A 27,017-nucleotide genomic window follows, 5' to 3' on the forward strand; every position below is an offset into this window, starting at 1 on the left:
AACAAAGAGCCATTTGACTGACTCTTTATGAAGAGCTGAGCCAAAAGATCCGGCTCCCTAAAAAGAGATGAAATTCCCATCAATAACTGGTACTTACTGCACAATTCTGATGCCACTATCTTGCACATTTCATCTTCAATCTCATGTAATTTTGATATCTATTGCTTTCATACTGTTATTTCATATCTTCAAATCTGTCACGCTACGGTCCCCGAACCCTTCCTTTGGGGCGTGTGTTAACGTTGTCTGCGTCTATTCGTCTGCGTCTGTGTACCTCCGTGGGTGCGGGTGCGTCTTGTAATTATCCGTCTCACCTGTGGCTCGTCTCGTCATCACGTGGGGTTGATGTGGTCTGTCTATTTAATGTGCGTTCGCGCAGTGTCTTGTGCTCGTCGTTGTCTAATGTTTGAGTCTACACGTTACGTGTGTATGTGTTGGTTTAGCGTGCGCTATTGCGCAATACCTGTCTGCATTAAAACGTGTCGTTGTGTCTGTGAAGCTGGATTTGTGTCTCGTCCTTCGCCTCGCACCCAACGTCACAAAATCTATTTAATTCTATATATATAATATATTCATTACTTCTGATACCATAATTATTGTTCTTGCTCTCATTGTAACTGTGCTGCTGTAATAACCGACTTTCCCTCTGGGATTAATAAAGTTCTATCTATCTATCTATCTATCTATCTATCTATCTATCTATCTATCTAGAGAATTTCATTACTTCATTGTCTGGGCTTTTGTTGTTTGTTTGTCCATTTTTGTTTGTTTTAGCATACTTTTATTATATTTTTTTATGATGTTTATTATGTAGACCGACACAAGAATGAGACATGAATATAAAGAGAGGTACAAAATGTATTGCAGTACGTGTTCCATCAGAGGCCCCTGGGTCAGCCAGAGCTGGGGTGGCTGCTCTAGCAAACGCTTGGCCAATGGCCTTATACTGCATGCTTTACACAATAAATTATAGCCACGCTCTGTTATCATACAAAAATCAATAGCAGCTCCATAGAGAAGAGCCAAGCTATAGAAAGCCATCTGGCACTAAGAAAGAAAAAAAAGAATTTTTTAAAACATGAACAAACTAATTTTCTTCACCATTCAGTAAATATTTAAATTTCTTTTAAAGATATAAATAATATTTTCTGTTAAAATTTGATACAGGAATAGAGGAGCAGCACCCATACAAATATTTCTCAAAACACCTCAGTGGAGTGTTATGACAACACACACACACACACACACACACACACACACACGCACTGCAAGCCTGTAGTGTAACTGATCAGAAGGGTCTCAAATGGGGAGATGAGGAATTGTGAGTGTGTGTTCACATTTGGCTGACGGTAAAGCTGTTGTGTGTGAAGAGTGCGTGTGTGTGTGCATGTCCATGTGTGAGATTAGCTGGGGTTCCGGTCCTTGCTGGCATACAGAGCTCTCAGCGTCTGAGCCAGTTTATGGCTAAGTTTGTTGGCGGTGGTCAGCGTGATCTTTCTGTAGATGATGTCGGTGAGGCGGACGGTCTCCACCCAGGGGACCAGCTTGAGTCCCTCCTTGCGACGAGCTTCGCTCCAGGCGCTGGAGAAAGACCCAGCCATCCAGCGCACGCTGTAGCCGTCCGCTCCAGCACGCGGCCCAGCTGTGGTCTGTTCCGGTACTGTGGGCAGTGCAGGGCCACGATGTCCAGAGCGCTCACAGACAGGCTCATGTTAGCCAGCACGGCGTCCGCACTCTCCCCCGCCTTCCTCCCACGCCCAGACACCTGCAGGGGGCGCAAGCGCACAGTAACCCTCCTGTGAGAAATCTCTCTTATTTGCGCTGTGACAATAAAGATAAACCTCAGTCCATGACCTGTCCAGAACACACTAATGTGAAACCTCAGTCCATAACATGTCCAGAACACACTAATGTGAAACCTCAGTCCAGAACCTGTCCAGAACACACTAATGTGAAACCTCAGTCCAGAACCTGTCCAGAACACACTAATGTGAAACCTCAGTCCAGAACACCATAAGTATATCATGTGTAAAGACAAACATCAGTCCTTTTTTTGGCATCAGTTAAATAATGTGTGCGTGTCCTTACTCCTGCTGTCCTCTCGTCCCCCTCACTGTCGTACTCGTCCATCTGGGCTTGGTGGTGGTTGTGTAGTTTTGCTCCACCTGTCCCCTCCAGCAGGGCGGAGATGGCTTTGTTCCGAACAGCAGCAGCGTTCTCCCCTACCTCCTCCTCTTCATCAGGATCGAGATGTTCCATCAACAGCTTAAACTGCAACACACACACACAAACACATATCAGCATTCACAATTGTACACAAACATGTCACATTTGACAGCAGTTAAGGGCTAGAACATGCTCTGTCAGTTCACAGATTTGTAAAATACTACAAGAACCTATGTTTAAAAGTAGAAGTGGCCATCATGTGACTGGCTGACCCACTTCTACTTAGGTAACCCTTCATCTGAGAGACTATACTAAAGATGCCACCTTTCCCACTATAAAACATTCTGCAAAATGAGTCTTAAAAAGCCAAGTAAACACACCAATAACCAAAATACAAATGGTCAGTTTTACCCCATTTCTATGGTAACCTCTTGAGACACACTTAGCCCCACTGGGCATTGTGACCTCCAGGGAAAGACCACCATCTGTCACCACGTATGGTTTAACGCAGGATCACCAGATCTGTCACCACGTATGGTTTTACCAGATCCTGCAGCCCCACAGGAACCCCACATCCTGCAAGCCCCACACTATTAACACCAACACCATTAGTGTAAAGGCAAAAAAATTACTTGGGTATTTACAAAACCAGTCAATGCTACAGAGAAAATTATAATATCTTTATAATATAGAATAAAATGTAATACTTAATACTAGTGGTGGGCCGTTAACGCCATTAACGCCGATAATGTCGGCCTTTATCGGCGTTAACGGCCCACCACTTCTTAATACTCATCTTAGTATAAACAGATAATAATGATAGCTGTACACTATATGGCTCTCCTAGCCTGCTAGTGCTAAAAGAGAGCTTATATGAAGTCTATCAAACAGACTCTGCTCAACTTTAGCCAGCTGGTGTTAGCAGCTAAAGAAAACTAGATAGTTTGTTTGGGAACTAGCAAAGACTTCCATGTCTTATCTATCAGAGGCTAGCAGGGCTGCTAGAGTAAGTGAAAATGTGAGCTGACCACCATTTTAGCATGTCATTCTTCTAAGATATAAATAAAACTATGAAGTGAAGTCTTTGACTTACAGCAGAGCTATAACATTAATTAATGTTATATTTTAAAAAGGTCTTACCGTTTTTAGCTGGAGTACAAAAAGTTGGGGGACAGCAGCTCAAAACGTGGTGTCTGGAGTCCATGAGGTGAAAAGTGGGTGGAAGTGTAAGCTAATTGAAAACAACAACCACCTAATGAGTAAAATCTATCAATTTTCTGTATCCTTGAAGTAGGCCTAACCAATAAAATTTAAGTAAAGTATACTCAATGTGTCACAGTTAATTTTATTAAAGCAAAATTGTGTAAAATACAATTAATAAACACAGTACATTTGTTGAATTAGACTCAATTTGATTTTTAACTACAACTCCTTATTTATTATGTATTGGTAACTTTTAATTATTTAGTAAACATTAATTAACCCCAGTCCCACTTTTTACAGTGTATGCTAATATTTTAATATGTATAAATGATAAATAAAAGCTTTGCAATTTAAGCATGACTACAGTAAGTGTAAAAAGATATGCGCACACTGAATAAGAGTATCAAATACTTTTAAGACATGTTTGCGTTGCATGAATTCATAAAGCAGCTTTGTTTGTAGCCAGATACATATATATGTTATAGCTGTTTAAAGGAGGGAGCACCTTTAACCTGAAGAATTAGAATTGAGCTGTTTTATCAGAGACAGGATCGTTGCAGCAAATTCTGGGCCCTATACACTCTCAATGTCAGTGGGCCCTTATAAATGCCAGTAAACGAGGCACATGAGCAAAATGGGCTCCTCTCCCTACTCGGGCCCTGGTTAGTCAGGTCCACTTTTCCCCCCACTACCACGCCCATGATCAGAGATATTCAGAAAATACATATCAGAAATGATTTCAATAAAAATCATAAAAGTGATTGTGATATAATAATGCTAAGATTGAATCCAATGACTTTAACCAGTAATTTAAAATTTAGTTTTCTACGTCGTACCCCACATACATAAATTACAAGTCGGTTGTGCTCCGCTAATTATGAGGAGCCCGTCTAAACCAAAAATGCCAGGGCCAATTTTTTGTCCCAGTCCAGCCCTGCCCTCATATGTGCTTCTCTGAGTTAAAACCCTCAATGCAGACAGACACTAATCAACTATAACTCTTTGCCAACCCAGAGTGTAATAATGCAGGAAAAAATCAGTTGTCTTATATAATATTCATGTTAAGGAAATTTCTACTGGATCAGGTTTCCTAGATTATTGTGATTCCGCTAAAAACAGGAAAGCTCCGTATACACACGTGAGACGAACACTGTCTACAGTGCATTCTCCCCCCTCAGTTTCTCAGTGTGTCCAAATGTACTGTGAACATGTGATAACGGAGTAAAGGAGATCGGACTGGCCTCTCTCCTCAGAGTTCCTGTTATATACGAGACTCTCTTGCTTTTTTACTTTTGTAATAAATCTCTCTTTTAACCACGTCTGGGTCCTCATCTATTTTCAGGAAATTTCCACGACAATAAGAAATACCATCCTCTTGTAATTCCAATGGGAAACTCGAGAGCGCATGAAGACGTTAAGATTGTGGGTTTTGAAAAGAAACTGCCATTAAATAAAATATTTGCCAATCCTAACCAAACTAGCATAGCCTATATCTTAATTATATATGAATAAGTCAACAATCGTATTACCAAACACGGTCTCGCTGGGTTATATAGATATGTGTGTTACCTTTTGTGTACCTTTATGCGTTTTGATTTTTCAGCCCGTTCATAACGTTTAGTATTGTATTACAGTTATCCAACACAACTCCCATGTGCATGCAAATATTCAAAGAATATCATATCGTTAAATAAATAATATATGGTTTATTTGTAATGTCTGATTTCAGAATCTGGATTCATTATTTGGGTATTGTGACGCCGGGGGCGTCGGGACAGAGGCAGCCGGAGACGTGGGTTGAACAGAAGGTGGTTTATTATCCATGGCAACCAGTAATACTCGTAGTACGCAATGCACGGTAAAGCTCGTAGCGCATATACTGCAGATGCAAGGTAAAGCTCGTAGCGCATACACTGTAGATGCAAGGTAAAGCTCGTAGCGCATACACTGGAGATGCAAGGTAAAGCTCGTAGCGCATACACAGTGGATGCAAGGTGACGCTCGTACACACACACGGTAGGGACGTGCTGTCAACCAGAGACGCTCGTGTAGCGGCAATGTGCAGCACTGGACCAGACGACCTGCGGGCTTAAGAAGTGCAAAGCAAACAAGAAACAGGTGCTCAGTATGATGGTGATTGCGACTGTGGGAGTGGCTGCGTGCGCGGGGGTGTGTGCTGGGATCGGCTGCTGGCCGGGTTGCGCGCCCTCTGGTGGCGACTCGGCCCCCTCACCGTGACAGAGCCCTCCCCCAAGGACCCCTCCCGTCGACTCCCACGCGGTCTTCCCCGTCGCCGCGGAGCTGGCCGGTCTGGATGTTCCCTGTGGAAGTCGGCGATAAGGGAGGGGCCTACCACTTGAGAGGCCGGTATCCAGGAGCGCTCCTCCGGTCCGTATCCGACCCAGTCCACCAGGTACTGTAAGCCACCTCTTCTGCGCCTCGAGTCCAGTAACCTCTCCATGAGGTACGCGGGTCCGTCCGACAACTGCAGCGGCGAGGGCGGCTGTGACGTCGAGGCCTCCTCCAATGCACCTGCTCTGTATGGCTTGAGAGCGGACACATGAAATGCACGCGACACACGTCTGTCTTCGGGCAGACTGATGCGGTAAGTAACTGGGTTAAGCCGCCTCAAGATGACGTACGGGCCGGCATATCTCTCCCCCAGTTTACCTCTCCTGCCCAGGCGTCCATCTTCGGTGGAGACCCACACCTTATCCCCTACCTGATAAGATGGGGTCTCTCCCCTCCGACGGTCGGCTTTCCGCTTGAATCGCCGAATCGCCTCTCTCAGCCGCTGATGGGTGTCCTCCCACACCCGCTCACTCCTCTTGCACCACTCCTCGACGATGGGCTGGTCTGAGGACGCGGCGTTCCAAGGATAGAGCGGCGGCTGGCGACCGAGCACGCACTCGAACGGTGTCATCCCCGTGCTGGAATGTGTGAGGGAGTTCTGTGCGTACTCGGCCCAGGGCAGAAGGGGGCGCACCAAGTGTCCGCGTGCTCGCTGCAGTACGCGCGCAGGAACTTTCCCACCTCCTGGTTCGCTCGCTCCACCTGTCCGTTAGCCTGCGGATGGTAACCAGAGGTTAGGCTAACCGTGATGTTGAGCTTGGATAGGAACTCCTGCCACACACGCGAGGTGAACTGCGGTCCCCTGTCCGACACGATATCCTCAGGCAGACCGAACTGCCGGAATATGTGCCGAAACAAGAGATCCGCAGTCTCCCAAGCGGTGGGCAGGCCCCGCAGGGGAAGGAAGCGAACCATCTTCGAGAACCGGTCTATTACCACCATGATGACCGTGTTCTCCTCGGACGGGGGGAGGTCCGTGACGAAGTCCAAAGCGATGTGCGTCCATGGTTGCTTGGGTGCAGGGAGAGGGAGGAGCTTACCCGCAGGAGGAGTGTGTGGCACCTTGCACCGCGCACACACCGCGCAGGACGCCACCTGCTGCAGTACGTCCCGGTGCAGCCCCGGCCACCAGTAGCGAGCCCCCAACAACTGAGCCGTCTTTGACACCCCTGGGTGCCCCGTCCCCACTGACGTATGAGCCCAGCTGATGAGGGCACTACGGTGCGCGGGGGGGACGTACTTACGGTGCGGCGGGCAACCTGGATGCGGGTTCGCTGCCTCGATCTCCCGATCGATCTGCCACTCCAAAGCTCCCACGACGCACTCAGGCGTAAGCACCGGCTCCTCGCTTGTCGACTCCGTACTGCCAGGAAAGGACCTAGATAGCGCCTCCGCACGCTGGTTCTTCTCTCCTGGCCGGTATGTCACCTGGAACTTGAAACGAGAGAAATACAGAGACCACCTGGCTTGACGGGCATTCATCCGTTTCGTGGTCCTGATATATTCCAGGTTTTTGTGGTCAGTAAGCACGGTGAATGGATGCTTAGCTCCCTCCAGCCAGTGTCTCCACTCACCGAACGCCTTGCGCATGGCCAACAACTCACGGTCTCCCACCCCGTAGTTACGCTCGGCGGCGGTGAGCTTCCTCGAGTAGAAGGCTATGGGACGGAGAGAGCTATGCTTCTTCGGTCGCTGTGATAGCACCGCGCCTACTCCCACGTTCGACGCGTCTACCTCCACTATAAAGGGACGGTTAGGATCCGGTTGGTGCAGAACCGGCGCGTCGACAAACGCTTGCTTCAGCTGGTTGAACGCTCTCGTAGATCTCTCTGTCCAGCGAAGCTTAACTCCTCCCCCTCTCAGCATGTCAGTAAGGGGCTCTGCGATCTGGCTATATGCGCGAATGAACCGCCTGTAGAAATTCGCAAAGCCCAGAAATCTCTGCAGCTCGCGCCGTGTGTGAGGCTGCGTCCATTTCACGACCGCCTCCACCTTCCTGTGCTGCATGTGCACGGAGCCTGGCCTAATGGTGTAACCTAGGAAGTTCATCTCGCTGAGATGGAACTCGCACTTCTCGAGCTTGCAATACAACCGATTGCGCAAGAGCGTGCCCAGAACTGCCCGTACATCACGCACATGTTGGTCGTAGGAGGGAGAATAGATCAGGATGTCATCGATATAAGCGACAACGCATCTATTCAAATACTCCCTTAAGACCTCATTAATGAACGCCTGGAAGAACGACGGAGCAGACGCCAAGCCATACGGCAAGACGCGATACTCGTAGTGCCCCGTAGAGGTACTAAACACCGTCTTCCATTCATCACCCTCGCGTACGCGAATGAGGTTGTAGGCGCTGCGCAGATCTAGTTTAGTGAAAACTTTAGCCTTCCTTAACTGCTCCAGCGCCGACGGCACTAGAGGCAGCGGGTAGGCAAAGTTCACTAAGAGGGAATTGAGCCCTCGGTAATCTACACATGGCCTCAGCCCACCGTCTTTCTTCTTTACGAAGAAGACGCTGGCTGAGGCGGGAGAGGTGGAGGGAGTAATATAGCCCTGAGCGAGAGCCTCCTTAACATATTGAGCCATGACCCGCTCCTCTTCCTGAGAAAGTGGATAGACTCGACCGCGCGGTGGCGTAGTACCTGCCTTGAGTGTGATGTGACAGTCCCAGGGTCGGTGAGGTGGTAACTGGGTTGCCTTGGCAGCGCTGAACACCTCCGCTAGATCACGGTACGGAGCGGGAATGACTGGAGTGGAGCTGATGTTTGGGCTCTCAACGCTGGTGGATTGCGCGAACACACGGGAGGGAGACCGGGTGCCCTGTAGGGGCGCTACCCACTTCAGCAGCTTACCCGTGGACCAGTCGATAACGGGGTTGTGGAGTTTAAACCAAGGGAGACCTAATGTGATGGAATAGCGTGTGGAAGGGAGTACAAAAAAACTGATCTGTTCCCTTCGGCCCTGAACGTGTATGGTGACTGGTGCAGTGCGGTGAGAAATAAAACCCCCGCCCACAGTTCGCCCGTCCAGTGCGTGCACGCGTCTCGGCTCCTCGAGTTGGATCAGGGGCACCCTCAGCTGCTCAGCGACGCTCCTCCGCATCAGGTTCCCCGAGGCTTCCGTATCCACCAAAGCAAACACAGACAAGGACATCGCCCCGTAAGACACTGACGCTTCCCACGTTAACAGATTTCCCATCAGAGCGATACTCACGCTAGCCCGCCCCCTCTTCGAACCAGCGGTACGAATGAGGGGAGGGGCGGCAGCACCCATCTCCATGGGCTCGGCGGGCGTGGTCTCACGGGGCGGTGTGTGCACGGGAGCCTGCGGGGTAGGAGGAAGCGCCGCTCCTCTGCCTCGCTCCTGCAGCAACCTGTCCATGGTTATGGCCAGGTGCACCATCTGATTCAGGTCCTGTCCCTCGGGCCGACAGCTCAGCTCTGCCCTCAGGTCGGGCTTCAACCCCGCCAGGAAGACGTCTGTTTGAGCCGCTTCTCCCCAACCAGTCCTGGCGGCCAGGGTCCGGAACTCCAGAGCGTAGTCTGCGGCACTTCGGCTTCCCTGCCGTAGTTTTAACAGGCTCTGGCCGCAGACCCTCCCATGGCTGGGGTGGTTGAAGACCGCCCGCAGCTCGCGAACGAACTGATCATAACTGTGGGTACAGGGCTTCTCCGCGCTGATCTGGGCTGCTCCCCAGTCCAGTGCCTTGCCCTGCAACCGGTTTACCATGAAGCCGACTTTCTCCTTCTCCTCCAGGTGAGGCATGCTGGTAAAATAGAGCTGGCACTGGACCAGGAAGCCCTCACAGTGCTCCGGGTCCCCGTTATAGGGCTCGGGTGGAGGAATCGGCGTTCTGGGCGTCGGAGGGCGCGCAGTTGCCTGTACCGTCAGAGCCTGGATGCAGGTCGTCAGGGTATTCACCACTGAGCGGAGCTCCTGGAGCTCCTGCTGTTGTCTGCCCAGGATGATGCCTTGATGGGCCAACACCTCTATAGCAGAGGCGCCCTCGCCTCCGGCTGCTCCAGGCTGCACATTCTGTGACGCCGGGGGCGTCGGGACAGAGGCAGCCGGAGACGTGGGTTGAACAGAAGGTGGTTTATTATCCATGGCAACCAGTAATACTCGTAGTACGCAATGCACGGTAAAGCTCGTAGCGCATATACTGCAGATGCAAGGTAAAGCTCGTAGCGCATACACTGTAGATGCAAGGTAAAGCTCGTAGCGCATACACTGGAGATGCAAGATAAAGCTCGTAGCGCATACACAGTGGATGCAAGGTGACGCTCGTACACACACACGGTAGGGACGTGCTGTCAACCAGAGACGCTCGTGTAGCGGCAATGTGCAGCACTGGACCAGACGACCTGCGGGCTTAAGAAGTGCAAAGCAAACAAGAAACAGGTGCTCAGTATGATGGTGATTGCGACTGTGGGAGTGGCTGCGTGCGCGGGGGTGTGTGCTGGGATCGGCTGCTGGCCGGGTTGCGCGCCCTCTGGTGGCGACCCGGCCCCCTCACCGTGACAGGTATCCTATTTGAAATGACTAGGTCATTGTACTGCTTTGGGTACTGATAAAGTGATCGTTTGGGTTCATCTTCGCCTAGACTAGGTATTAACTAGCTAGCTAATTGGAGAAAAAGCAAAACTATAGCTGGCTACCCAAACACGCACATTTACAACATTGCTGTTGTTTTGTGTATTGTTTTGAACTCAAACATTACGACCTTATATTTGATCCTATATGCTAATAAAGCAGCGCTGCAAAGCGCGTTGTGGTGCGTGTTACCGTCACGAAGAATCCGTAGAATTGTAATGGATATTTCCTGGAAACCGCGTTTATATTACGCGTTGTCAGAAACACAACAATATTTATGTTTGATTCCCAATGAATTCCGTCTTGTATTCTACAGATATTTCTTCGGAAAGATTGTTATAAAGTTAGCTTACCATACGAGCTAAATACGATTTCAGATTGTTCGTTTAACCGTTATCTACCAGTGTTTTAGTTTTAAAGTTATATATAACCCCTAATTGGATTTTTTTGTAAAGTACCTGTCGAAACGAAGTAGATTTGACAAAAATGGCCGGTCGAGGTCAGCCTAAGAGGAGAAGGTTATCATCTAAAGGTTTGACCTCCCAGCTCCAAGTTTTATCCCGGGATGTGAGCGGTCAGGCGGGTGAGAGCAGCTACTACCTGCAGTGCCCTGACCATACGGGGGCGCCCTCTCCCGCGGATTCAACATTCAACCCTAACTATAACTCAGCTGCCGTGGTCTCTCCCTCCTCTGGAGCCGAGCACAGGCAGACTGGGTTCTGTGCTGCCAACATCACCAGCAGCATCTCAAGACCTTCGTGGTCTTCGTCCTCCTCTTGGTGGCCTTCATCCTCCTCTTTGTGGTCTTCGTCCTCCTCTTCATCTTCGCCTAGCCGGCAGGGTGTAGACGTAGCGTTGGCCTCGCAGAGTGGCAACGCCTACCGGAAGCGCGGTGGACTCAAGAGGAAGAACAGAGAGGCAGACAGCAGCGACAGTGTGCTGACCCTGGAGGAGCTCTCCGCCCCTGGGCTTTCCAACCGCATGGCCTGGGGCGAGGCTTCCACCACCATCGACTACCATTTAGAGCAGCACGAGGTCCTCTGCTCTGTCTCCAACAGATACGAGGTGCTGGAGTTCCTGGGCTGTGGGGCTTTTGGCCAGGTGGCCAAGTGCTGGAAGCTCGGCACCAATGAAACAGTCGCCATCAAGATCTTAAAAGATCACCCTTACTTTGCCCGCCAGGGCCAGATCGAGGTGGGAAAATTGTGCCTGATTTAACTGAGGTTTTGAGAATCAGTTGTAGCCCTGATTCTGATGTTGCTTTGTTCCTGCTCTAATAAGATGTAATAGGCTGATATTGACTAAGACTGTGCAGTTTGTAATCAGGGGTCATTTCCCTCTAAAAGAGCATCTGTCAAATATAGCAAAAGTAAATGTCTGAAGGGAGCCATGCAGTAAATGGGTTGATGTTATTGAAGTTACGTAACATATTAGCCCTTGAACGCTGTGCCCACGTGAATTAACGCCTGTCCCATCTTCCCCCATCTGCTCAGATGAGCATCCTGAGCCGTCTGAGCACGGAGAACGCAGACGAGTTCAACATTGTGCGCTGGTACGAGTGCTTCCAGCACAGGAACCACATATGCCTGGTCTTTGAGATGCTGGGGCAGAGCCTGTACGACTTCCTGAAGCACAGCGAGTTCAGCCCGCTGCCGCTGAAGTACATCCGGCCCATGTTACAGCAGCTGGCCACCACGCTCTTGAAGCTAAAGAGTCTGGGCCTGATCCACACCGACCTCAAGCCCGACAACATCATGCTGGTGGACCCCGTCAGGCAGCCGTACCGCATTAAGGTTATCGACTTCGGCTCTGCCACCCACGTCTCCGACGCCGTGTGCTCCTCCTACCTACAGACCAGATACTACCGGTGAGTGACGCAGCCTGAGGGGCGTTGGAAACAGACGCATGGTAGCGGGAATTGGTTCCTCTCGAGTGTGCTTGAGAGTTGAACTGCCCGTTGCGGACGGCTGTGGTGACACGGCTATTCAGTAAAATCGTGATAAGCCTTACGATGAACTGCAACACGTTTGATTGCCGTTTGATTTATAAGTGATGTATTTTTAACTGGATCATGTATGTGTGTAATTTATCCAAACACCAATGAATATCCTAATATATTCAGTGCCTGAGAAGTTAAGATGCTCTCAGCACATATAAAAATGTTATTTTTGGTTGGTTTTATGCTTCGGGCTTTGGTAATATCAGTATAGGGTAAGTGTACTGCTCCATTGTAGTTACACCATGGCAGTGTTGTTCTGTATTTACATAGTGGAGAACAACACATCAGTATGTAGTGCCAGTGTGTTGGTGAACTTGGCTCCACTCAGGTTACTCTACTGTAGTAGATGGGTAATGCACAGGCCAGTATTGCGCTACCAATTTAAAGCTTAAAGCTTTTACATTTTCACTAATTAATTCATCACTCTGTGTTAAAGTGAGTACCTTTGAATCACAACAAACTAGAGTATCATGCTAGACGTTATGATGGACGTTTTTGTGTTTTTGGTCCAGATCGCCCAAGATCATCCTGGGTCTCCCTTTCTGCGAGGCCATTGATATGTGGTCCCTGGGCTGTGTCATCGCTGAGCTCTTCCTGGGCTGGCCCCTGTATCCTGGAGCATCTGAATATGATCAGGTCAGCCCACGGGCCTCGGACCCGAACCTCGCCTTTCTCACGCTTCTGTCCTTATTCACGAAGCATCAAAGAACAGCGCTGATTCAGAGTCTGCTTTCCCACCTCCTTTCCAGAACTTCCTCGCTGTGTAATAAAGATGTAAATCTTGTTTGGGAGAAGAGTGGTGTTGCTAACGGTGATGGACACCCTTAAACTATGCAGCTTGTTAGCTGGTCCCTGATGACTGGCAAGGAAGAGACTATGAATGATTTTTGGGGAACCAACAAAACAATGAACTCAAATGTGATCTTTGGGCTCTTTAGGTCTGAGATGTGTTTTCTGGCTGTAATTGGTAATCTAATAAGAGCTGTTTACAGTAGTGCTAGAAATATTGTCTTGCAGTGGAAGAAAATCTCTGGTTTTATGACAGTGGAATTCTAAGCTGGGTCCAGGTGAAGTTCCCAGTACAACAGGGTTGACTGGTGCAAGGTGTTTTAGGAATGCGAGGCCCTTACGGCTTTGTGGCCGTAGTGACATGTAGGGTTCGGATTTTTAGAGTAGTTGTCCTTGCTAGCTCGTCTTCAGGATCCATATATGAACGTAAAATAAAGTCATCCCATCATACCATAAAATCATACCTCCTGTGTGCTGTCGCCGCAGATCCGGTACATCTCCCAGACGCAGGGCCTTCCACCAGAGAACCTCCTGAGCGCGGGAACCAAGACCGGATGCTACTTCCACAGGGGCTCTGGCTCCAGCTACCATCTGTGGAGACTCAAGGTCCCCCATCCTTCATGTGCCATGTGTTCGCTTCATAAGAGAATTGTAATGGCACCTGACGGTACACCTGAATATTTTTTTTCTGCTTCTATGTTCCCCAGACGCCTTTGGAGCATGAGGTGGAGCTTGGCGTCGAGTCCAGAGAGACCAGGAAATATATTTTCAACTGTCTCGACGACATGATGCAGGTTAGTTGTGCTCTTGTTCACCTTATCGCACGCTTTGCATCACTGCAACAAAGAGCACAAAGAGCACTAGCTGCTGGTGGAGCATGTAGAGAAGGTCTTGGCTCTGAGTTCAAGGGTTTGAGGGTTCGTGCTCTCATAATAAGTGTATGTAAGTTGCAACAGCGCCTTAGAAATGCAGAGAAACGCACGCCGATTTTGCTGCTGAAACAGCATCTTAGGCACATCGTCGCCCTCTGCTGGCGCATAATATAACCTACCGGTTCGTCTCCCATGCAGGTCAACATGCCCAGTCTAGAAAGCAGAGACATTCTAGTGGAGAAGGCTGACCGGCGTGAGTTCATGGACCTGCTGAAAAAGATGCTGACGCTGGACGCAGAGCACCGAATCACGCCGATGGAGACCCTCAGCCACACGTTTGTCACCATGGCTCACCTTCCCCACCTCCCTCACAGTGCACAGTGAGTGTGTACAGGGCCGTCCCTCCGTCTCACACAGTCCTGCTGTGTTCCAGCTCCGACACACGCAGGACGGTTTGCTTGTCGATCATTATGCAGGGCTCTTTGTCTGTCTCACTCTCTCTCTCTCTCACTTTGCAGTGTAAAGTCCTGCTTTCAGAACATGGAGATCTGTAAGCGGACGTGCACGGGCTTCAACAGCAGCAGAGGCCTGTTCGGCAGTGGAGGCGGGGCCGGGGGCGCGGCCAGTACTGACGCCAACCTCCCAGTCACCTTCAACAGCCAGATTGGCCAACACAGCCAGGTGGGCCTGCCAGCACAAGCTTGTAGTGTGTTGCACCAGTGTCCCCAAACCTACAGCTCATATAAAATGACTGCAGGCGTTCAGATAAGAAATTACTCACCGGAACTGTGTTTTTCAGCTATGTTTGAAGGGTTTTGTCATTAAGTACATTTTGCCCTGTTTGTTGGGTGTGTGTGTGTGTGTGTGTGTGTGTGTGTCCTCTGCCACGCACCCATATCAGCCCATCATTATCTGGGACATGCCCAGCATCATTATCATCTCCAGCGGCACAGAGGACGACGCCAACCTGCCCACCAGGTGCACTCCCTGCAAACTCCGTTGCTCCGCCTCCTGAGCCTCTGAGCTCGGTGTTTGCTGCAAATTCCTTTGATGAGTTCCTTCATAACGGTCACCCTTCTGCTTGGTCACCTTGTGGTTTTTAAACGCCCCCCCCCCCCCCCCCCCCCCCCAGTTGCAGCGTGAACCAGCGGGTGGATGACATCAGCTGTGGGACCGTGCGGGACTCTGACTCGTCCACCTGCAGCCTGCTCAGCCCCAGGCACCTGCTCACCTTTATGGACAACGTCACCAAGTCGCTGGCCATGGCCATGGCCTCGGCGAAGGCCCTGCCCTGAGAGGGCAGGGAACCAGGTGAGTCCTCGTCCCAAGTGCTCTGCCTCTCCCATCCCTCCGGCTCTGTCGACAGGCCTCTGCCGTGCCATTGATCAATGTCTCACATCCCCATATAGAGTCGAGCGCCGCGGCCTCCGGGCGGTCCAAGAAGACTTCGGTTGTGCCCCCTGCCAGAGCAGCCCTGCCCGACGCTGAGAGACAGAGCCGCGTCCACCAAGTCTCAGCCTCTCAACCTGAGCCAGGTAGAGCGTCTGTAGAGCAGTTTGCCTTCACACGCTGCAGCTGCTGTCACACTTCGTAATACACTTCACACTGGCCCATAGAAATTCTCAGCTTCGCTTTGCTGTCTTATCCACACTCTGCTCATCAGCTTCATTTAAGATCATTTTCTAGTAGGCCTGTCGGATTGCAAAGCTTTGAGTCTGACCGGTGCATTGATTTGCTGGAATACTGTATATGTTGGCCAGAGTATGTTGTATATATTCACAGTTTTATATATTCACTTTTCCCAGCAGCAGCACCGGCGTCCCACTCCCCAACAGTCATAGTCAGAGAGACCCTCAAAAAAAGGTTTGTTAGTACTTCAGGTTTTTAAATTCCAGTTCTTGTATGTCATGTCTTGTTTTGTACATCTTTTATGTCGGTGGGAAGTGCTGTTGTCAGCTTATTTGTAAAAATCTGGTGTAGACCAGAGTGTAGTTCAGCTGGGGTATTGATATCTCACTGCCATTTTGTGTCTTGGCTCCTCCTACAGGTCCAGCAGTCTGTGATCATCTCATGACAGGTCAGGAGGCCACTCCCCCTGGCACCAGTCCAACTACCCCTCAGACTCTTCTTACCTGAAATAAATGGGCTTTGAAAAACTGATTAAGATGATGGTGGATAAGCCCATGATCCACTGGGTCCTGGACTACCTGTCTGCTAGACCCCAGTATGTGAGAACTGGAACCTGTCAGTCTGATCGTCTGGTCAGCAACATCGGTGCTTCACAGGGAACTGTGCTCTCCCCCTTCCTTTTCACCCTGTACACCACTGACGTCCAGTAGTCTGACCACTGTCACCTTCGGAAATTTTCTTACGACTCAGTGGTGGTTGGGTGCATCAAAGACGAACAGGAAGGACAATACAGAGACCTTGTTGACAGATTTGTTGGGTGGTGTAAAAGGAACCACTTGATCATCAATGTGACCAAAACCAAGGAGATGGTGGTGGACTTCAGAAGGAAGAGGCCCACAATCTGCCCTGTCACCATCATGGGTCAGGACGTTGAGCTGGTTGACTCCTACAAATACCTGGGTGTGCTGCTGGACAACAAACTGGACTGGAAGGCCAACACTGATTCTTTCTGAGACGACTCAAGTCCTTTAATGTGTGCAGCAAGTTGGTGGAGATCTTCTACCAGTCTGTTGCTGCTGGTGCTATCTTCTTTGCAGCAGTCTGCTGGGGAAGCAGCATCAGGGGACTGATGGTCAGACAGAGGAGCACCTTTAGCAACAGACTCATCCAGCTCCACTCCAACAAAGATCGGTACAGGAGCTCATTCGTGCCAACTGTGATCACACTGTACAACAGCTCTCCACTGTGCCAGTCGTTATTTCAGTGGAAGTGTTTAAATAAAAAGAATTTATCGATACAATTGAATGTGTGAGTGCAATCAGTGAGTTATTACAAGGCAACCATGAAAACAATTGGCCCCAGCAACACTATTTTTGAGCTTTTTTTGCACTCTTTTGTACATAGTCATGTAAAATGTAGGTAACATTGTTCTTTACCACTGGAAATAAGTGGCAAAACAAAGAGCCATTTGACTGACTCTTTATGAAGAGCTGAGCCAAAAAAGATCCGGCTCCCTAAAAAGAGATGAAATTCCCATAACTGGTACTTACTGCACTATTACTGCACAATTCTCATGCCACTATCTCATGTAATTTTGATATCTATTGCTTTCGTTATATTTCATTGCTTCAAATCTATTTAATTCTATATATTAGGGGTGTATTCAACTAAGGATTTTCATAGTCGAATCTGATTCGTCAGCTTTTCCCTTTAGTCGACTAATAGTCGACTAATGGTTTATTTTTATTTTTTAATTTAGAGCACCTTAAACGGGATCCCATTCCCCGATCCCGTCAGGACTTTTTTCCTCTTCAAAGTAAAAACCTAAAACACTCAGATAAATGAATAAACACGGTTGGTTGGCTTTATTCAGCTTTTATTTATTTTTTATGAAACGTTAGAGAACATTAACCGTCAGTGCGCATTGCGCATATCGAACTGTCAAACAGGCACTGTGCAAAATGTCAAAAATATTTTAAATAAAATATGCCTGCCTGAAAATATAAAAACATTGCCACACGACAGCAAAAAAATACAAGGAAATGTTAAGGTGACGGGGTTTAAAAGCAAACAACAAAAAATGTTTACAGGCTACTTGCCGAGATGCACCGCGACGAGACGACACGACTGAAACGACAGACATTTTTTTTCGCCTTACACGTTTTAAATGGTATGCCATGTTGGTTGTTGTCCTGCGAAATAAAAGACGTTGTTGACATAACTTGCACTTTACTTGGTTTGATTCATCTTTATGTTTTTCAAAATACTTTTGAAGTTTTTAAATAGCCAGTTTTTTAGCAGGTGCTGCGCGTATTCTGTAGCGTGTTCAGCTCCACTCGTTTGGATTGTGCAACTGCAGGGTATGATTTATTAATGTGTAGTAAGGAAGATGCCTATTGGTAATGCGCAAACATCATTTTTAAATATTTATTAACAGAAATTAGGATGATTTTATTTGACAAAAGGCTATATATAACGAAAACAAAGACATTTCATGTAACAATGCTTAGCTGCATCCTTGGGCACCACCATGCAGTTAGAATGGTACATTCGACTATGACGTTCATAGTCGACTAGGGGGTATAGTCGACTATAGTCGAATCAGCGACTATTGCAGGTCACCCCTACTATATATATAATATATTAATTACTTCTGATACCATAATTATTGTTCTTGCTCTCATTGTAACTAGGGTTGCAGCGGTAACCGGTTCGGTTTCACGGTATACCACGGTATTAAAATACACGGTTATCATACCGTGTGCGTTTGCTTATTACCGGTAAAAAGCAAGCCAGCGGAGAAACTGACCCGCGCATGCGCAACTCCGCTCTGGTTCAGCTACTCAGCACAGCTTTGAGAATGGCAGAAAGTGTATCAGACTTAACAATTTTTTAGCGGTGAGAATGGCAGAAAGTGTATCAGACTTAACAATTTTTTTAACAAAAAAAAGCTAAACTAAAGTCAGCGGCGAAAATGACGTAATCGCGGTGGCTCCGCCCGTGCGCGAGGGTCTCACGCGCTGTCGATTCGCGAGGTCGTGCACCTCTCGAATTTTGTAACTTTGCGCGCGCCGCGACTCAGCGCAATGAACAAAGTCATGTTTGCAGGATTCATACACCTTTACAAGGTGGAATTAAAGTACTTGTACGTAACTTTAAAGGTCAGTTTCAATATTTCCCAGCACCTTAAACTTAAATATTTATACATATACTCGAAATAATTCGCTTTTTCATCACATTATTTAATGGTTGTTTATTTTCAAAACGCCCAATCTTAACGTCTTCACGTTTTCTCATGTTTCATCCTGGAATTACAAGAGGCTCGTATTTATTAACGTAATACAAAAGAACTGTGCGGAGTCGCGCGCTACGGTCACTAGTGAAAAGAATAAACCTAGCTTTTTATGGTCCTTGCTTTCACTGGATGTGAAAGACGCCATTAATTTACATGCGTTCATTTTCAAATTCTAACGTGCCTGTTTTTCATATGTTAAAACCAGACTCGGTGTGAAAGCCTTAAAATAGAAATCTCTATTGTGAGGATCATGTCAGAAATAAATCATCTCTTTCTGCAGTATCTGGTTATATTCCAACTTGGAAGTACAACGGACGTTTACAACAGTTGTTGATCAGACACTGACCCAGGCTGAGTTTATCAGATATTAAATAATTTAAACTTAAATAATTGTACTGAAATCCCTGATTTAGGTTTCTCTAATTTTGCAGTATTTATATAAACATGTTTACAGCTTATTTTTTTTAAAGGAGGCATTTTGTATACAATAGTTCCAGGTTTCTACAATAAATAGTTAATTGAACAAAAAAAAAACGTTGTAATTTCTTTAAGGGTATATTTAATAATATACAAACTAACTGTGATAACCGTGATACCGCGGTATTTTCTGAGACGGTTATCATACCGTGAAAATCTCATACCGTTGCAACCCTAATTGTAACTGATGCTGTAATAACCGACTTTCCCTCTGGGATTAATAAAGTTCTTTCTGTCTATCTATCTATCCTTCAGTGTCTGGGCTTTTGTTGTTTGTTTGTCCATTTTTGTTTGTTTTAGCATACTTTTAATATTTTTTAAAAATGATGTTTATTATGGAGACCGACACAAGAATGAGACATGAATATAAAGAGAGGTACAAAATGTATTGCAGTACGTGTTCCATCAGAGGCCCATGGGTCAGCCAGAGCTGGGGTGGCTGCTCTAGCAAACGCTTGGCCAATGGCCTTATACTGCATGCTTTACACAATAAATTATAGCCACGCTCTGTTATCATACAAAAATCAACAGCAGCTCCATAGAGAAGAGCCAAGCTATAGAAAGCCATCTGGCACTAAGAAAGAAAAAAAGATTTTTTAAAACATGAACAAACTAATTTTCTTCACCATTCAGTAAATATTTAAATTTCTTTTAAAGATATAAACAATATTTTCTGTTAAAATTTGATACAGGAATAGAGGAGCTGGCTGCACAGCAGCACCCATACAAATGTTTCTCAAAACACCTCAGTGGAGTGTTATGACAACACACACACACACGCACACGCACACGCACACGCACACGCACACGCACACGCACACACACACACACACACACACACACACACACACACACACACACACACATGCACGGCAAGCCTGTAGTGTAACTGATCAGAAGGGTATCAAATGGGGAGATGAGGAATTGTGAGTGTGTGTTCACATTTGGCTGACGGTAAAGCTGTTGTGTGTGAAGAGTGTGTGTGTGTGTGTGTGCATGTCCATGTGTGAGATTAGCTGGGGTTCCGGTCCTTGCTGGCATACAGAGCTCTCAGCGTCTGAGCCAGTTTATGGCTAAGTTTGTTGGCGGTGGTCAGCGTGATCTTTCTGTAGATGATGTCGGTGAGGCGGACGGTCTCCACCCAGGGCACCAGCTTGCGCCCCTCCTTGCGGCGAGCTTCGCTCCAGGCGCTGGAGAAAGACCCAGCCATCCAGCGCACGCTGTAGCCGTCCGCCGTGCGCTCCAGCACGCGGCCCAGCTGCGGTCTGTTCCGGTACTGTGGGCAGTGCAGGGCCACGATGTCCAGAGCGCTCACAGACAGGCTCATGTTAGCCAGCACGGCGTCCGCACTCTCCCCCGCCTTCCTCCCACGCCCAGACACCTGCAGGGGGCGCAAGCGCACAGTAACCCACCTGTGAGAAATCTCTCTTATTTGCGCTGTGACAATAAAGATAAACCTCAGTCCATGACCTGTCCAGAACACACTAATGTGAAACCTCAGTCCATAACATGTCCAGAACACACTAATGTGAAACCTCAGTTCAGAACCTGTCCAGAACACACTAATGTGAAACCTCAGTCCATAACATGTCCAGAACACACTAATGTGAAACCTCAGTCCAGAACCTGTCCAGAACACACTAATGTGAAACCTCAGTCCAGAACACCATAAGTATATCATGTGTAAAGACAAACATCAGTCCTTTTTTTGGCATCAGTTAAATAATGTGTGCGTGTCCTTACTCCTGCTGTCCTCTCGTCCCCCTCACTGTTGTACTCGTCCATCTGGGCTTGGTGGTGGTTGTGTAGTTTTGCTCCACCTGTCCCCTCCAGCAGGGCGGAGATGGCTTTGTTCCGAACAGCAGCAGCGTTCTCCCCTACCTCCTCCTCTTCATCAGGATCAAGATGTTCCATCAACAGCTTAAACTGCAACACACACACACAAACACATATCAGCATTCACAATTGTACACAAACATGTCACATTTGACAGCAGTTAAGGGCTAGAACATGCTCTGTCAGTTCACAGATTTGTAAAATACTACAAGAACCTATGTTTAAAAGTAGAAGTGGCCATCATGTGACTGGCTGACCCACTTCTACCTAGGTAACCCTTCATCTGAGAGACTATACTAAAGACGCCACCTTTCCCACTATAAAACATTCTGCAAAATGAGTCTTAAAAAGCCAAGTAAACACACCAATAACCAAAATACAAATGGTCAGTTTTACCCCATTTCTATGGTAACCTCTTGAGACACACTTAGCCCCACTGGGCATTGTGACCTCCAGGGAAAGACCACCATCTGTCACCACGTATGGTTTAACGCAGGATCACCAGATCTGTCACCACGTATGGTTTAACGCAGGATCACCAGATCTGTCACCACGTATGGTTTAACGCAGGATCACCAGATCTGTCATCACGTATGGTTTTACCAGATCCTGCAGCCCCACAGGAACCCCACATCCTGCAAGCCCCACACTATTAACACCAACACCATTAGTGTAAAGGCAAAAAAATTACTCCAGTGGCTCTAAAAAGGAAAAAAAAATCAGGTGCCAATAACTTTTTCTAGGTGACATAATAATATACAAACTAATAAGCATTGCAACACTCATCAGGTCATCTGTTATTTATCTCTGCTGTCCAACATGCCTGATGTCATTTTCTTCATTGTAACATATTGTAGATTGTAGACATATTTTAAATTGTAGACATGTTATTTTAAATGTACTACTGTCACTGATACAGTTTCTAAGGCACTGTCTACAAATTACCTTAACATGGTCAAAAGTGCCAGTTGTAAAGGCCCAAAAGCACTACGAAATTCCCATTCAAGAGTTCTAGGTTGTTATTTAGGATGCACTTTGTGTAATACAACTTCTTTGGTGGACTGCTTAAATGCTATTGAAATTATTGCAAAGAAAGCAGAGCGTGCAGAGCTCTGGGGCCTTTACACCCACCACTTGCGCCCGTGTTAAGGTAATTTGTCTACAATTTAAAATACATCTATTCCTGATGTAAACAAAGATGTAGTGTGTTTGTCTTTGTTGCCAGAAATGAGAATTTGCACATTTTAGCACTTTTGCTAATACTTAGTTATTACAGAAATAATTCTGTATATGCAAACGTGAAACCAATTTTACCGAAGTTTCCTAGTGTGCATAGGAGTGACTTTGATCCCATTAAAATTAACTTTAAACGAAGTAGTTACAAAGAAGTGTTAACTCAGAGTCCGACAGAGGTGTAAATTGTGTGAAAAAATCCAGTATTTTTTGCTTCACCATTTTCAGCAACCTATCGTTTAGTGCTAAAGTTTCAGCTCGGCTACACTGCTTTGCGAGCACGCATGCATTTGTTGATCAGCAGAGACGTCCATTTGAGTGGGAGCTAAAGCAGTCCATCGTTTAACTGTACTGTAACTCTAGAAACACACCCTGAAGCTGTGAACAAACATCCCTGCAGGGCTCATGTTGTCTATGGTCAGTATTTCACGAGCTTTTAGTGGATGTGGTGGATGGAGGATCCAATACACCGTGTGGCATTAGCAACGCACTAAACGTTTCACAGTATGTAGGTTGGGTCAGTGGTGTGCCTTACAAATACACAGTCTTGTGCAGTGGTTCCCAAACTTTTTCTGCCATGGCCCCCTTTAGTAGATGAGAATATTTTTGCGCCCCCTACACACGCCCCCCCCATATTAACACGTGCACATGTTTTACTTCCAAGCTCCGTGCCCTACCCGCAATAGCTCCGCACCCCACCTAGGTGGCGCGCCCCCCACTTTGGGAACCACTGGTCTAGTGGCTTGTGTGCCCACAGAATAACACATGGATACATAGGTAAAATGAAGAATTAAAATAACCAAGAGTCAACACGAACACTCACCACCCAGAGATGATCAATGTGCATATTCCTTATGAGCACCGAGGTGTGCTTTACGTATGTGAAACTCTAGTGTTTAGTGTGTCTGTGTGTGCGTGCGCGCACTCACATCGAGAAACTGCCTGACGATTTTCCTTTTCAGGTCATCGGTGAGATCACTGAGCATGTTGTTGGACAAGAAGTCAATAGTCTGACGAGGGCTGAAATGGATGTTGGACTTCCTGTTGACGGCTTTGTCGTACACTTTGGCGGACTCGGTTGGAGAGTATTTCTGGATTTTACTACAGACGGGGAGAGACAGAGGCTTTATTCACAAGTACACCCACAGACAGATAGAGCCAAAAATACAGCCTGACCCACAGACAGACACACAAATGTAGGCAGACCTAGACATGCAGACGTGTAAAGTTGCTTAGTGACAACGGCTGTTTAATTTGCTATATAAGGTATTTGACTTTGAATGGGCAGACCCACCAATACAGACACACACTGGCTACAAACTACATCACTGTGGTGCAGGAACTGGATCACTTTGTGCTTTGGTAGGTCAGTGTTCTTAACCAGTTACTGTGCGCTCCTTCAATGGGTATACGATCAATGAAGATGTCAATTATTTGTATTGTAATTTTATCTATATATGAGCTCTTCAACCCAAAATCACAACAGTTATATAAAGCTTGTGTTCTGAATGTAAACAGTAGTTTGTGATCTGCTCACATGATCTGATCATGTGTTTCCCCTAAACAGTGAAGTGATTGGTTCAGTGTGTGTACAACTGCCATAATTCAGATAGAGACAAGAAAATATATGAATTAACAATTCATCTGACTCCCAACTGCTCAAGAAAACCAACTCTGAAATGTTTGACCAACTCTAGTGTTGTGTGTGTGTGTGTGAGTGTACCCATCAGAGAAGCCGTAGAGGTCTTTGAGGTGCTGTTTCAGAACGAGCAATAGCAGGATACCCTGCGATGCCCGAGCGAAGTCCAACAGGGGCATAGTGTCATCAGGGAGACGTTCCATGACTGCGTCAACATCCTCCAGCTCCGATTCGGAGTCTGAACCCATCCCCGTATCCGCCACTTCCTCCTTAGCCTTCCTCACGCCATCCTCCTCCTCCTCAGCCTTCCTCACGCCATCCTCCTCCTCCTCCTGGTCCTGCATTGCTGTTTCCCCCACAGTTCTCTCTTCATCAGTGCCATCTCTCTCCTCCTGTGATCTCTCCTCTGATCTCACTCTCTCACGGCTCTTCTTCCGTCGGTGCCCTGGAGCCTGTAATAAAGACTGTTCTCACACACACACACACACACACACACACACACACACACACACACACACACACACACACACACACACACACACACACTACATAAACACATGCACACACCACAAGGAGAACGAGCAGAGTGCTTCTGATTGGGTGGGTACCTCTTTAAATGTCTGCAGCAGGTTGCTGCCGGACACAGACAGCGTGATGTCTATGTGATGCATGATGAACAGGGGCTCCTCCTGAGTCTGGTAGGGGAAGTAGGCCAGATTATCAGCCATGAACAGCAGCGTGCTCACATCCAGCTTCTGTTCAGAGAGACAGGTAGGCACAGAAGTAGACAAATGATCAGAGAGACAGGTAGGCACAGAAGTAGACAAATGATCAGAGAGACAGGTAGGCACAGAAGTAGACAAATGATCAGAGAGACAGGTAGGCACAGAAAGACACCCAGAGAGACTAAAGAAAACTGGGATCAAGAACTACAAAGTTTCCAATGCAATACCCAGTATGTGTGCACATAGACAGAGGTATTTTTTTAAACAGTGTGAACAAGAACATGAGAAAGGCTCTACGCTGGGTTCTGTGTGTGTGTACGTGTACTGACCGAGGTGTCATCAAAGAGGTTGAGGAGGGAGATGAGGAAGGCTCTCCTCTGGGTTCTGTTTGTGCGCACCATGCTGTAGAGGTGAGAGCACAGTGCTGCGGTGGACTCGCCCGTCCGGAAGCCACGGATCACCACAGCACTCTTTCCAAACACGGCCTGCTGCACCTGGTATGACATCTTCATCCCAGCTACTGCCTTCATCTGTAGAAGGGGAGAACCACACGGCCTTCATCACCACCACTGCAACAACACTCATTTCTGGGGAGGTGAAGCTAAAATGATGTGTTTTTCCCTGTTCAATACTGGAAGGAACATAAGGTACATGGAAGAACAAAGATCCAGTATAAGGTGAGCACAGCCGTAACACATTGGCCACTCCTGCTCTAGAGTCAGTAGCCGTCAACATTGAGCTTTTTGAGCACACTGCAGCAAAGAGAAAATAGCCTTCTTAATGTCACACTGAGGAAATGCAGTGTTCACAGCAGCAAAGTAATTAACTATTTAAACAATGCAAAGTGGAGTGTTTCCTGTGTGTGTGTGTGTGTGTGTGTTACCCACATGGATGAAGCCTGTGTACTTCTTGTCTATCTCCACCAACTGCTGATCAGCCTTATTCCTCATGCTGGGTTCAGGATCTGTTCCCATAGCGATCAAATATGGCACACACTGTTTTAGGAGGAAAGACAAAATCATGTAAGGGTGTCACTAACTGAGTGTGAGGGGGATGATGTTGATAGTGTGTGTGTGCGTGCGCGCATGCATGCGTGTGTGTGTGTACCTGTATGGGGTGTATTAGCCCCTGGTTGAGTGTGAGGGCGATGATGTTGAGAGCGTAGTGTGTGTACCTGTACGGGGTGTATAAGCCCCTGGTTGAGTGTGAGGGCAATGACGTTGAGAGCGTAGTGGCGGACGCTGGACTCTGTGTGGAAGAAGGCCTCCAGCACCTGCTTAAGGTACAGCTGCATTATGGAGCTGCTCATTCCAGAAGACACATCTCCCATCTCCTTCAGGTCCTCTGCCTTAGACAGCTTCTTCCCTGTAGGGACACACACACACACAAAATTAAATAAAAAATTACTGATAGTTTTCAGTGTATTACTTTTCTCTCATTTCATTCAGCCTTTGGATCCTGTATTACATCGTGTGTGCTACATAAGCACGCCTCGGGACTCTAGAGACGTCCCTGTGTAACACACACTTTATCAGTGCATGTGTAACAGAGGGTTGTCTCTAAACCCTTTAATAAAGTATGTGTTACGTAGGAGCATCTCTAAACCCTCTAATAAAGTGTGTGTTACGTAGAGGCATATCTGAAGCCTCTAATGAATTGTGTTATGTAGCTCCATCCCCTTTTAATAAAGTGTGTGTTACATCTCAGGTAAAACTCATTCTTCACTTTCTTTTGTTAACTCTGATCATATAATTAAACTTCTCACCAGTTCAAGTCCACTAGTTGCATACTTGTCTGGTTTCCGTGCTTGGAACAGCACTGAGACTGCTCTTGTTTATATGTGTTAAATGACACTTCTTCTCTCCTCTGATAATGGCTATGCTTTTCTTCTTTTACTCCTCGATCACACTGCTGACTTTGATACAGTTAATCATGCAATACTGCTCTCACGGCTCCATAATCTTGGTTTTTCTGGTACCATTATTTCTTGGTTCACTTCTTACCTTTCAGATAGACGTCAGTTCATACGCTTGGGTAACTGTAAATCAGATTTAGCTCCGGTTGCTCAGGGTGTTCCTCAGGGCTCGGTGCTAAGACCACTGCTCTTTACCATTTATATTCTACCTCTTGGTGAGTTTATATGGCAGCATGGATTAAACCTCCATCTCTATGCTGACGACACTCAGCTTTATACCTCATGGCCCTT

General features: G+C 47.2%; 3 protein-coding genes and 1 long non-coding RNA gene across 8 annotated transcripts in view; 2 read left to right on the forward strand and 2 right to left on the reverse strand.

Annotated features, from left to right (window-relative positions):
* Positions 1-807: 807 nt before the first annotated feature.
* Positions 808-10,914, reverse strand: LOC143509865 (nipped-B-like protein A). Of its 3 annotated transcripts, none has more exons than XM_076998674.1 (4): positions 10,776-10,914; positions 3,307-3,359; positions 2,089-2,271; positions 808-1,765 (listed from the first exon to the last, which is right to left on the reverse strand). In XM_076998674.1, exons 3-4 carry the CDS (start codon positions 2,257-2,259, stop codon positions 1,484-1,486), a joined length of 453 nt encoding a protein of 150 aa, XP_076854789.1. In that variant the 5' UTR covers positions 2,260-2,271; positions 3,307-3,359; positions 10,776-10,914; the 3' UTR covers positions 808-1,483. The 3 variants fall into 3 exon arrangements, with proteins under 3 accessions (XP_076854789.1, XP_076854788.1, XP_076854791.1); XM_076998673.1 differs by having other exon boundaries at positions 3,307-3,397; positions 10,776-10,897; XM_076998676.1 differs by lacking the exon at positions 3,307-3,359 and having other exon boundaries at positions 10,776-10,888.
* Positions 10,804-15,274, forward strand: LOC143509866 (homeodomain-interacting protein kinase 2-like). Its single transcript, XM_076998677.1, has 9 exons — positions 10,804-11,511; positions 11,811-12,184; positions 12,829-12,952; positions 13,592-13,711; positions 13,813-13,899; positions 14,176-14,357; positions 14,496-14,658; positions 14,879-14,955; positions 15,110-15,274. The coding sequence occupies exons 1-9, from the start codon at positions 10,804-10,806 to the stop codon at positions 15,270-15,272; spliced, it is 1,998 nt and encodes a 665-aa protein (XP_076854792.1). The 3' UTR covers positions 15,273-15,274.
* A 17-nt stretch (positions 15,275-15,291) lies between these two features.
* Positions 15,292-16,073, forward strand: LOC143509867 (uncharacterized). The gene is made up of 3 exons (XR_013129815.1): positions 15,292-15,512; positions 15,783-15,840; positions 16,025-16,073. It is a non-coding gene; the product is annotated as an uncharacterized LOC143509867 (long non-coding RNA).
* Positions 16,074-19,745: 3,672 nt separating this feature from the next.
* Positions 19,746-27,017, reverse strand: part of nipbla (NIPBL cohesin loading factor a) — a 41,404-nt gene continuing 34,132 nt past the window's right edge. For all 3 annotated transcript variants that reach the window (XM_076998670.1, XM_076998671.1, XM_076998672.1), the window contains exons 38-45: positions 25,986-26,176; positions 25,699-25,806; positions 25,141-25,341; positions 24,695-24,841; positions 24,171-24,550; positions 23,377-23,548; positions 21,122-21,304; positions 19,746-20,759 (exon numbers count right to left, since the gene is read on the reverse strand). In XM_076998670.1, the coding sequence (XP_076854785.1) occupies positions 20,391-20,759; positions 21,122-21,304; positions 23,377-23,548; positions 24,171-24,550; positions 24,695-24,841; positions 25,141-25,341; positions 25,699-25,806; positions 25,986-26,176 (1,751 nt within the window). In that variant the 3' untranslated portion in view covers positions 19,746-20,390. The remainder of the gene's footprint in view (positions 20,760-21,121; positions 21,305-23,376; positions 23,549-24,170; positions 24,551-24,694; positions 24,842-25,140; positions 25,342-25,698; positions 25,807-25,985; positions 26,177-27,017) is intronic.

This window comes from Brachyhypopomus gauderio, chromosome 3 (genome assembly GCF_052324685.1).
Source record: "Brachyhypopomus gauderio isolate BG-103 chromosome 3, BGAUD_0.2, whole genome shotgun sequence".
Classification (NCBI taxonomy): domain Eukaryota; kingdom Metazoa; phylum Chordata; class Actinopteri; order Gymnotiformes; family Hypopomidae; genus Brachyhypopomus; species Brachyhypopomus gauderio.